This window comes from Carettochelys insculpta, chromosome 11 (genome assembly GCF_033958435.1).
Source record: "Carettochelys insculpta isolate YL-2023 chromosome 11, ASM3395843v1, whole genome shotgun sequence".
NCBI classification, from domain to species: Eukaryota; Metazoa; Chordata; order Testudines; family Carettochelyidae; genus Carettochelys; species Carettochelys insculpta.
The window spans coordinates 22,865,828-22,878,954 of NC_134147.1; the positions used below are offsets into that span (position 1 = coordinate 22,865,828).

Below are 13,127 nucleotides of genomic sequence, written 5' to 3' on the forward strand. Positions count from 1 at the left end.
AGTAGACATGGTACATAATGGTAATTGCCTGTGGAAGTTAGGTTTATAATTGCCCACAATTGTTTGTGTACACAGTTGTACATCTGCACAGATACCCCATTCAGTGTGCAAGCATTCTCATATTACTATGCAAGTGCTCCAATTCTATCAAATGGGTACTCAAAAAGCCCAGTGGTAGATGGATAGATAGGTGTGAGAGAAATTTTTACTGGGTTTTCATGCTACACATTAGCAAAAGAATATCACAATTAAACATAAGGCACAAAAGCCTTTTCAATGGTTAAGAGCAAGGGACTCTATGATTCTATTCCGGGTCCTTCATGACCTTGTTCAAGTCATTTAAAGGGAGACTATAACCTTGCAGTCAAGCTTCTGGTTGTGGTGTTTGCTGATATATGCTCTCTGCATACTTAGGTTCTCTTAACATTTTCATTCTGAAAGAGTTTTGTAATCTCTTATGAGATGCTGCAACACATCATAGTTTGCAGCAGTTGTTGAAAATTTGGCAGAGATAGCTTTCAATCTACAGATAACCTCCGCCCCTGCTATCCACAATCATGCCCTTTCCGAAACTCACCACGTGCCTCCAGCAGACAGTTTTCCATTCTGAGAATGAGCCAGAGAATGAGCCAGAAGCACCTCACTTTTATTGCCCCTGATTTCTCTCCCCTGCACCTGCTACAAAGTACCAGTTGCCCCCTTTTCCCTATATGATGATAGCCTATTTTGTTGACATCTAATGTAGGTTAGTCCTGTAGGTCAAGTGGTGGAAATCTATACTGTTGACTAAGAAATTCTGCTAGGAAACTGTAGTTAAAAATTTATGGTGGAAGAAAATGGTTTAGCTTGCAAAGTTAAGAACTTGCAAGTTAGGGAATGCCAGATTTACAATTGACAGTCCAACCTGAATTCTGCTCCCTTAAGCACATGCATTATATCAACGCCTAAGTGCATGGTCACATTCTTTTCCTTTTTTTCGAATCAGTGTGTTTAAACCCATTGGGTGTGTGTACACTAGGAACTAACTTTGAAGTTAACTTCAAAGGGAGAGTCTATACATATTTTCCCTTATTTGAAGTTAACTTTGAAATAGGGAGCCCAATTTCAAAGTCCTTCCTCCATTTCCAGGAGTGGAGTAGTGTCCCACTTTGAAGTTTAACTTCAAAGTAGGGTGTGTGTAGATGCTCATCTTCAAAGTTTGAAGCAACTTCTAAGTTATTTTTGTAGAGTAGACAACAGCCGTTGTTGCTCAAATATAAAATAAGTTTAATGTAATGCTTATGTGACTTGTAGAGAGCTGTCAGTCTTGCTGTTTGGGTATTCCCTGAAATTGATTGAAAAATATACTATGGGTACAATGTATTGGTTATATAAGCAGATATGGATATTGATTGGTATTTGTAGGCAACAGTATAATGTGCAAACACACAAACAGAAATACACTACGTTGAAATGCTGGCACTCTCATATCCAAAATTAGATTTTTTTCTTTGAAAATGCAGTGCCTGTAGTACTCCTCTGCTAATGAAAGGATATACAGAAGTGTGTCTTAACATAAGTGCTAGTCTTCTAGCACATTGTTGTAGATGACTGGAAATCTGAAAAGGGAGAAACTGAATGTATCAAGCTTAGTTTTTTGTCTTTTCTTTTTCTTTTCTCCTTAAAAACGGCATACGGCATGGCTGAGGGAATCTGGCCCATGCTGGTTACTATCTGTAGTCCCACTGAAGTGATTTGGATTGTTTATGGAACATAGTACCACACGTTGCCATTATGGGTGTTGGAATATGGCTTTTTATTAGGTGTGATAGACACAATAATACATATTAACTGTTTTAAAACAAACCCACTCTCAACTAGACATACATTAACAGCTTGAGAAAGCTATTATTTATTCCTTCTTTGAAAGAACTTTTAATTTCATTTGTCATAACTGCATATAGTGCAGTAAGGCCATAAAACCCAGTATGGTAAAGACGTACATTAAAGAAACAATACTGTAAGTACTTTGACTAAATTTTCTAGTGGATGGATAAACATACTGTTGAAGTGCCATTGACATTCTCAAACACCAAAGAGCAGATTGTAAACCAATGAAGGATAGCGAATATGACGCATTTTTTTTAAATCAACCCTTAATTAATTCAGTCCTTTTGCAGAATCACCTAGTAGCATCTGCTCACTGTGAGGCCGGAGGCTGAAAACATGGGTTCATTAAAATTCGTAGTGCATGAAATCCATTGCTGACATTTTCCAGTTTGTATAGCAAACAAATGTCAACATTATATTTATTCAGATTTCAACAATGTGTTTTTAGACACACATATATCTAACTATGAGGAGAGAAAATGTTTTTTCTGATACACCATATACGTTGATTTCTAGATTAGAGATTCTAGTGTTTACTGGTAATTGTAACTAATCTGTTTCTTTATACTGTGTGCTCATATATGAAAATGTGCATACTTTGTCAGAAAGTTTTCATAGTGTTCATGAAACAATCTGTAAAATGAGCTGAGCTTTTGCAAACCATTGGTGAGCATTCTTATATAGCAAAATTATTTATTAGCTTGCATAATGTTTTTGGAACGGTATTTTTATTTCCAAGGAGAAAAATTAAATTGAGCTACTTAACTGCTTAGTAGATAAACAGAATTAAAATAAAATAGAAAAGATCAGAACCTTGACTCACCTGTAGAAAGTTGGTGTGACCAGTTTCCAGAAGACTCCATCAGTCTGTGTCACAAAAGTCAGCTATGGCAGCTGTTTCCTACCCCATTACCAACTCTGTCATTTGTGTAAGAGAGAGAGCATGACTGATGCACATTGAACCTGATCAGTGCTGTACAAGAGAATTTGCTGGACCAGGTGCAGTCAATATTGTCTTGCACATTACCAACACTTTCATTGCTTGCCAGACTCTTAGAAGACATTTGGGGGGTAAATTATAGCTAAATAAAATCACAGAACACTGAGAGCCAGGACTGGTGGGTGGAAACAAACTTTATGGGATCATGGGAAACTTGGTCACACCGATGATAACTAAGATGGCTAACTAAAGCAATGCTGGATTATGGTGGTTGCTGGCTGAGAACGTTCAATCGGTAGTTGAAATTTTCTTGTCAGAATAATGGTTTTGACAAAAATGTTTTTTCTTATTTATGGATTTCACTGAAATTTTTAATTTTGGTTTGAATTTTCCTTTTTCCAAGACAACCTGAAAGGGATTTTATAAGCCATACTTTTAATTGCATTTGACTGGGAACTATCTCTGTTGAACTTAATTGGAATCTGGACTTCACTGGGCATGGGATCAGAACTCAAGACAGTTGGAATATCCATGAGCATGTTCTGAATTATGCTAAGAACAAAGAGTGAGCCCCAGTCTTGATGAACTGCCATCTTTGTGTTCTGACCTGCTGCCCAAAATGACCCCTTTGAGGTCAAAATGGAAGTAAAACAAGGCTGCATTATTGCTCCATCACTGTTCTGCTTCTTCATCACCATGACCCTCACTGATAGCAAGCTTCCAGATAATTGTATAGACAATCTTCATACTAACAGGAAGCTTTTCAATCTCAGGAGACTGAAGGCTAAAAGCAAGACCTCCACAACCTTGATCATAGAGCTTCAGTATACAGATGACAACATGGTTGCTGCTCTTTCTCCCACAGCCCTTCAGGCCATCATACGTGCCTTCACTGAAGCATACAAGAATCTTGGCCTCACACTGACCATCAAAAAGACCAAGGTGCTCCATCAACTTTTGCCAGTGAGACAATCTCATGTACCTTCTATTGAAGTCATTGGAGAACTGCTGGAAAATGTGGAGCACTTCCCATACCTTGGAAGTCATCTTTCCACTAAAGTCAATGTTGATGCAAAAATCTAGCATTCTCTGTGCCTTGCAAGCTTTGTTTTCACTGTCATGAGACAAAGGGTCTTTGAGAACTGGGCCATTTATCAGAAGACAAAGCTCCTTATATACTGTGCAATGGTTGTTCCAACACTACGGTACACGTGTGAAACCTGGACAACATACAAACATTATTTGAAGGCACTTGAACAATATAATCGATGTTGCCTCAGGAGAATCTTAAGTATCTCATGGGAGGATAGGTACATGAACACTGGTATCCTGAAAGAGTTGAACGTGACCAGCACTGAAGCCATTATCATTCACCAGCAACTTTGTTGGACTGTTCATGTGGTTTGGGTGTCTGATCAGTGCCTCCCAAAACAGATTCTCTATGGCTACACTAGAAGTATCTGTTGACAGAAGTTACTGTCAGAAGAGATGTTCTTACAAAACTTCTGTCAACACATTGTGTTTGCACATTAAAGCAGATTGATCTTTCGATCTACTCTGTTGACAAAAGGGCACCCTGGAGCATCTACACTGTTTTTTGTCAACAGTTTCATCAGCAAAAAGCATTTTGTGTGCAGATGCTCTGTGAGTTTTGTCAACAAAATCCCTGTTTTCTCTACAAACTCTCTAGCGTAGATGTAGCTGTTCTGTTTTCTGAGTTGGAGGAAGGGCAGAAGACTGTTGGAGGCCAGTGGAAGTGATATAAGGACATGATGAAGGCACACGTGAAAAAGTGCAGCATTAGTGTTGACACTTGGGAGTACCTTGCCCAAGACTGTCCCCCATGGAGAATGGTAATCCAGAAGGGGGTGGTGAAATTTGAGAGGTCCCACTACAGTGCAGATTAGGAGTGGCAGAGAAGAAGAAAAGAGCATCAAAAACTATGAACACATGCCCTCTCATAAGATCTGCGGCTCCAGAATCAGGCTGATCAGCCATCAACTGTTTCACAAATAGGAGGGTGATGTGAAGATGTCCTACTCCTTATTGCGTGACCAACAGTATGCTCAGCATATTGTGGTTGAAAAGCTGGCAACCTAGTGTGCTGTTAATATAAGCTTAAATTTCCAAGAATTAAAATTTATACTTCATTACAGTATAAAAAAGTCAGTGCATTTGTTTAATGTTTGAGCATTTTATTCACCATATTTTATTATTTTAAAAATGTGAATGTGGGTTCAGTACACATTCATTAAAGGTCAGTGATACTTTAACTCTTTAGAAGTATAATTATTTCTTTGTTTGGATTGGCTTTGGTTGGATTGAATAAGTAGTGTTTTGAAAATAATAGATTTGTGCAATTAAAATGGTTCGTTGGTTATATAGAAATTTGCATTTCTTTCTTTCTCTCGCTCAAGTGTGATTCTAATTGTAGAAATGCCATAAAACCAAATGTACTATAAAGGTTTTCCCCAAACCATAGTCTCCTTCTCCAGTCTTTCCCTACTCCTGAATTCTTGATTTTTTTTTGGTTCAAATTATTAATATATATCTGTGTAGCTAGTAGGAAAGAATGTCATTAAAATTTATCATTATTTTTACAATACGCATGTTCACTTATGTTTATCTGGTAAGGGAGGCAAAAGCACCATTCCGCTATCTAGGCTATACTGGGTTTTATGCTGTCTGTGCTTATTTAGGTAAACAAGGCTTTGCCTTTTGGCTATTCAAAATATTGAGATGTATGAATGACATTTAGAAGGTCACTATGAACATTAAACTACACTAATTGGTCTGGAAAACTAGGCTATTTTTGTGGCAACAACATATGCTTCAAAATTGCCTCGAGAGCAGATGTAAATTTTTTAACTCTAATTTATTGGAGTTTAACAAAATAGGAAGTGTTCTGGCTTCCAACAAAGCATGATATACTTTTATTTTACTGTAATAATTTGTATGATAGGAAAATGTTTAGGAGAGTGACCCGTAAAATGTGATATTACAATTTATTTTTACACCAGCATGGTTCTTGGCACTGTATTTGTCAGTTTGTGTATCAACCTTTCCAATAAAAAACCTAGATGACTCAGTTTCCTGATATGAAAACATTATTTTTAGAGAAAAAAAGCCCAGTGAAGTTAGTTTTTGGTTATAAAAATGTGATCATTCCATGCTGATAATTTATAATTTCTCTCAAAAGTTGCCAACAGTTTCTAATGGTAAATAGGTCTGGAGCTTATTCTGGCCTTATTATTATGTGCTTGTTATGGAGTTATACTAATGGTGAATTTAATATATATTAAAGGGGGCAAAGCTTTCACAGTTGAAGTGTGTTTAGTTACTGAACCAATATTATAGCATGGTAGTGGCAATGCAAGCTTCCTGAATTGCTCTGGGGGAGGGAGGTAATTTTATGCCCCATGGAGAGGACTTGTGCAGATTCTATGTACAATTCAAGTCACATTTAAAACTTTAAAACAGCTTAAACAGAATGTAAACTAATCATATGTTTGAAGTTAGCCTTCTGCAAAGAGGGCTGTGTCTACATATGCCCCCTCCTTTTGGAGGGGGCATGTTAATAAGGCAGTTCAGAAGATGCTAGTGAGGCACTGACATGAACATGCTGTGCCTCCTTAGCAAAATGGTAGCCCTGTGCTATTCGAAAGTGCTGCTTTAAGAATGCATGCCACCTGTGTAGACAGAGACCTTTTGAAAGGACCCTCCCTCACTTTGAAAGCCTCTTCTTCCTATTTGGTTCTAGGAAGAGGGGCTTTTGAAGTCGGGGGGGAGGTCCTTTTCAAAGGCCCTCCATCTACATGGGCAGCCTATTCTGAAAGAGGCACTTTCGAATTGCATGCAGCTGCCATTATGCTAATGAGACACTGCATATTCATGTCAGTGTCTTATTAGCATTTTCCAAACTGCCTCATTAACATGCCCCCTCCAAAAGGAGAATCTGGCTCTGTTAATATGGGACTTGTGTAAGCACCCTTTCCTAATTCTCTTTTCCCTCTGTTGTTCCCTGCAATTTGCTAATTTCAATCACTGTCACAATTGGCAGACTGAAAATAGTTTAAGAGCTGGACAAATTTAATGCTGCTTTTATAATACAGCTTTCTATTCATATCATATTCATACTTCTTACACAACTTAGATTAATAACACAAATTTCTAATTTGTGAATTAAACTTGGGCCATGTAAGTTCTCCTGTGTCATAACACTTCTGTTTGCATTAAATCAAGAGAACTGAGAATATCAAATAATAAACATTTCTTCCCACATCCTCTCATATATCCATTCTATATAACTTTTAATCCTAACGTTATTGCTATTTTTATCTTATTGCGGATAGACAGATCCTATAAGCTGTGGGTTTTTTTCCTGCTTTGATTATTTTTGTTGGAACATCTACTTGGTATGTATAGAGACTCTCTCTGCTTGAATAGGCTGAGAATTGGGCATTATAAATCATTGAGAGCTGTCTCAATGTTGACAGCTGACAGTCCAGTGATTCAGGATTGTGATTTGGATATGTATGAGAGAAATAATTGAATAATTAAGTAACACAATTGTTCCCTTCATCACAGAGTTACTTTAATCTTTAATTAATGGTGTATCGTTATATTAAAATATCCATAAATTCTCAGTCCATCATCTCTAAAATGTATTAACATGTATGTTGAATTTCTTAGAATATTGCTTTTACAATCTGTGTTTTGCATGTTTCAGCACTTCAGGGAACACCTGAACAAGCTTTTTGCAAAAGGAATTGGAATGCTGGATGTAGCTTTAAATGAGGCTTTCAACATTCTCAGTGATGTAAGTTTGTATGTTTCATTAAGTATTTGCATTGATGCTCCTCCCCCTCATTAAACTAATTGCTAAAATTAACTTTCATTTGAGTAGCTAGCTAATAAATCATGACAGGCACCTGCTCAAAATTCCACATGCACATAGAATGATGATGATAATAAATGTGTTTTTGACCTAGTCTGCAATGTAATACTTGAAATATTTTACACACACACATACAAGTATCAAATTATTTAAGTGGTTATTTCTTCACATTAGGCTACTCTAGATCTTAAAGTTTTCTACTTAATATTTTTGATAATGGTTAAAGTCATTTAATTAATCTCTATATCTGACAAACATTTTAAGAACATACATAGTTATTGGAAATCGGCAAATGATTGTCACTGCTTTTACTTTTACCACAATGATTCATGTGTTGTAGACAGCTCTGTACAAAGTAGCTATCTGAAGGGTTGTTATAACTTATCATTTCTGCCTTCCCATACTCTGAGAGAGAAATGCAAAATTATGTTGATTTCTGTCTAGACATAGACCATTTAGAAACAGTTCAGAGGTTTATTGTTTTATTTATTGGGCAAAACTTGAGGTCAGCTTTTGATTACTGATAACATTCCTGTGAATAACGTCTGAGAAATGTAATTCATTTCAGTGTGAACATCATTATGTGGACAACCCAGTACAGATCATCTACTTTTTCATTTTTTAAAGCTGCCATAAAAAAGTCATGTTGCATTTTTTGAAAGAATATTTCCTACAGAATAGAAAGGAATATTTTAATTGAAATCAGACCCATTGTCTTTGCCCAAGATATTTTCCCACATGTTAAATATCAGTATGAGTGATTATTGCATTGTGATTTCATGTGCTGTCGTTCACAAGTATCCTTTCTTAGTAATTCCTGGCAAATCCGAAATACATTATCATGCTGTATTTTCCAACAGAGAGCCACTGTAGCATTATTTTGATTTAACGAACTGTTGCTTCTCTAAAAATTTCTTTTAGATAAAATAAGCAAATAGGAAGTAGTGAGAATGAAAGAGAAATCATAGCTCCAATTGTAAGCTTGTCAGCTATTCTAGGTTTAAAGTCATTAGTTACAACTTTTATTGAAATAAACCTAGATTTTGATTAGTGTAGGGGAACCCTGTGGTTGTGATTTTACCTCATAGGCTGTGGCCACACTAGCCCCTCCTTTTGGGGGGGCTATGGTAATGTGGTACTTCAGGATATGGTAATGAGATACTATCATGAATATGCCGCACCTCATTAGCGTAATGATGGCTGCATGTACTTTGAAACCGCCGGTTTTGAAGTGCACACTGCCCGTGTAGCTGGAGGGGGCTTTCAAAACAGACCCCGATTTCGAAAGCCCCTTATTCCCAAACCAGATTGGAATAAGGGGCTTTTGAAATTGGGGTAATTTTGAAAGTCCCCCTCCCCCTGCTACATGGGTGCTGTGTGTTTCAAAACTGGCAGTTTCGAAGTGCATGCGGCTGCCATTATGCTAATGAGGCACTGCATATTCATGGTCGCACCTCATTAGCATATCCCAAAGTGCCACATTACCATAGTCCCTCTGAAAGGAGGACCAAGTGTGGCCACAGCCATAGTGAAACTTCCAGGCCAACTAATGAGATTGCAACTTCATTCTGTGCAACAGTCAGGTAAAACTCCAAGGCTACAATTACACTGACCTGAACTGCCAGCAGCTCTATGGGTGGTCTTGAATATGCAAATGGTCACTTATTTGCATATTCACTCATCAGCAGAGGCTGCTGCTTGCAGAAAAAAAGCAGTGTAAACTTGATTCTGCCGGCGAACCCCGCCCCCTCCATTTGTCGGCAGCCTCTGATGCCTGATTTTTGCCAGGCATAAGAGGCTGCCGACAAAAGGGGGGCTTCACCAGCAGATCCATGTTTATACAGCTTTTTTTTTCTGCTGGCAGCACTCTCTGATGGTGAGTGAATATGCAAATGAGCAGCCATGTTAATTTTCAAGACCATCCATTTGCATACTGCTCTCAACAGTTTGGGTCAGTGAAACCATAGCCCAGGGGGATTGAGCTCCTCTCTTTCTACAACTAATCGTACAAAAGTACCTCCTTTAGCAAGATCCCTGCATGGATGGGCACTTGAAAAATTATAATTTGCCTTATCACAAAACTATGGAAGAGCCTATCAAGGAAAGCATGTGTACCAAATCCAGTCATACAAGGCAAAAGCTGGCACAGACTGAACTTGAAGGGGAAAAGGTAATGGTGGCTGCATGCCACCTTTATTATCCAAAGTCCTGGAGCTTGGTCAGAAGGGCTACTCAGAGGTGAAATACCAGCATCCATGGCTCACAGGATAAGCCCACTTATACTTTACCTGGGAACTGCTCTTAAGACAAGGGCAAGTTTCTTAACAATAATGTTATTTCAGAAAGATGCTACATGATGAAATGCCACTCTGAAACTTCTCCTAGAGCCTCGTTTATTGCCAATGAGTCTTCCCCCAGGAACAATTTGTCCCAGCATAAGTTCACTTTGCTGAGGTTTACTTCCGTCTTCCTTCTAGTTGGGTGGAGTTAGTTACGTAAGTGAGTCAGTAAAAGCCAATTAACATTTTCCCTACACGTGCAACACTTCTTAAAAGGCAAATGTGAATACTCATGGTTACAAATTAAAAATTAAGTTTGTGAGAATATTTTCAAAGTTGCCAGAAAATGTCTGGACAGTGAACAATTTTAGTAGTACAATTCATGTACATTATCAAATGAGCCTGTAAGAGATGAGTTTATTTTGGTTTATAAATGCTTCATAGGGAGCAGATTTCTGATAGGAAAGAACTCTTTAATCTGGGAGACAAAGATATACCCAGTAGCAGGAAGCTGAAGCAAATACATGGCACTGCCTCTGTTACCTAGACCAGGTGTCAGCAGTTGCTAAGAATGGCACAAAAGCTGATTTTTCATCAGCGTGCAAGGCAGAAGCTCAGTCCCACCCCTCCTCCCCCATGCAGCCAGCAGCTTGCTCAAAGCCATGCCTGCCTGTGGATTAACAAAAGACCAGCTAATGTTACCAACCACCACTAGTGCTAAACATTAAAGCTCTGTATCTTAGTTTATTGATTAAGGAAGCTGTTGTAAGTAGGACTATTAGTGACTTCAAAAAGTATCACTGGCACCATACATAAAGGTCAAAAGGTCAAATTTCAGCACTCTGCCTCAGAAAGTTTGTTGACCCCTGACTTAGACAGTGAGAGACGGATTTCCTGCTGCAGAACCTGCCGAACATGATAATACAAAAAGCTGCGTGAAGTGAGCAACTCTAGACACTTTGTAGAGTTTATTAAGAGCCTCACTGTAGACCCAAAATATAACATTGCAAACATGTTGTGATACAGTAAATATCAACCATACTATGCACAAAACACGTTCTAGATTAGCTCTCCCAATCCACATACATTGGAAAAAATTAAGAAACCTGAGCTTCTAGGTGTTTTTTTTAAATTGTTTAAGGCACTTTGATAATATGTCACTGCGGGCAGTGTAAAGCTTAGTTTTAAAAAAAAATAGGTACCTAAATAGGTAACAATGAGAATAAAATGAAATCATGTCTCACTGAACTGCAATCATGGTGAGAGAAAACCTTTGGGAAGGCAGTCATAGAACATGCCATGTGCTCCTTCAGATTTGATCGACATAGAGTAATATCTTCCTCCATTTATAATGTAAAAATAAAGGTAATAGATTCTTCATATATTTTTCTGTGCGTATTTTATAACATAGAAATATATCTACTACATTCATATACCATCAATGGGCCACCTAGGCTAGTGAGTGACTGCATGAGTTGGATGCAAGATTGTTGTAACCAAGACGATCTGCTAGGATAGGGTAGTTACGCTATTTGCATTTGTGTACTTAGAATTTGTGGGATGTTCTGACTGAAATATAGCTGCACTTTGAATGCACAGGGAACACTTGGCTCTCACAATCAGTGTTGTGTACAATCAGGCACTCACTTCACTTAACATACCTTTGCTTTAAGTCTGTCACTCTAGTAATACTGGTAGGAGGGGAAAAAAAACTTTGCAGATGAAAATCAGCAGAATCGTGGGCAACAGTAAACAAAACATCCCAGTGGGCTGCAAGTTCCCCACCACTGGCATTATACTCTCTTACAAGTGTGCTTTTAAACAACTTCATCCAGAAACATGCTACTTAATCTCCTCTAGAAGGGTACTTTAAACTATTTTCCACTTCATCTACAGTATGTGACCTTTAAGTGATCGAAATCTATTATTGTGCATTACAAGTTAGTTAAGGGTGTCTCTCTCACACACAAGCTATTTATCACACAAAAAGGTTGTTGAGATTCTGGCTGGGATTTTAGGATGGTTCAGAGGTTACAATAATTAAATATGGTTAAATTTGTCTCGCAATTACCTGCATTTCAGTTTCAGTATTTGCCTAGATTGTTGTTAATAATGTCTCTGAAGTTGAAGTTGCTGAGACTGTCTTTGAAAAGCATGTATAAATCCACTTTCAAGTTCTTGCCAAGCATTGATTTATACAGTATTCATTAGTTACTGCAAGAATACCGATGTGCATGGTACAATAGTTAGCACCTACTATATCATGTGACAACTTCAATTATCTCTTTTGGTGATGAATGTGATCTTTGCAGTGATTACCTTTTAAAAATCATACCCAATTAAATAAAATTCTGTGACATTTCAAAGACTTAATCACAACCAAATGCTCTAAATGTCAGGATGCATTGAAATTTTCACTCCTAACTGATGAATCAGTGAGTTAATTGAGGTTCATCATAAGGCCCTTGTCATTGTTATTATTATGGAAAATACTTCCATCACTCTTGCTATTCAATAAAATAAAGTTCTAGACAAATATGAGGAGATATTACTCATCAAGGCATTTGCATTTAATTACATTCTTCAAAATATTCAAACAGCAGATTACCATGTAGAATAATGTGGATGCAGAGAGAATATGGTAATGTTTTAAAATAAAAATATGAAGATGTGCCACTGCCACTATTCACCATTCTTTAGATAGTCTATTATTCTTTGCCCCCTTTTCCCATCATTTAGTTAGGATAATTTGAAGAATCCACCCTTTTGCCAAATTAACATTATGATGTGGAAAACCAACAGTGACAACTTAAAGACTAACAATTTTTTAAAGGCATAATCTTTCATGAATTGCACTCGTGTAGTCAGTTGCATGAAATGGAAGGCTCAAATGGTACAAAGATGTGAGCCTTACATCACTGATAATTCAGGGTGGATGTGTCCCACTTCCAACAATGATACGAAGATGAGAATGCCTAAAGGAGAAAATTGTTAATTGTAATGAGAGAGCCATTCCCAGTCTCTATATTCAGACCCATTCTGATGGTGTCATATTTGAACATGAATTCCAGAGAAGCAGTTTCACCTTGCAGTCTGTTTTTGAAGGGTTTTTTCTTTTTTCTTTTTTTTTTTTTTTTAAATT

At 37.5% G+C, this 13,127-nt stretch overlaps 1 protein-coding gene across 1 annotated transcript in view; it reads left to right on the plus strand.

The window, feature by feature from the left end:
• Positions 1–13,127, plus strand: part of CACNA2D3 (calcium voltage-gated channel auxiliary subunit alpha2delta 3) — a 710,484-nt gene that overhangs the window by 366,073 nt on the left and 331,284 nt on the right. Inside the window, exon 10 of the mRNA XM_075005060.1 lies at positions 7,539–7,628. Coding sequence (XP_074861161.1) covers positions 7,539–7,628 — 90 coding nt within the window. The remainder of the gene's footprint in view (positions 1–7,538; positions 7,629–13,127) is intronic.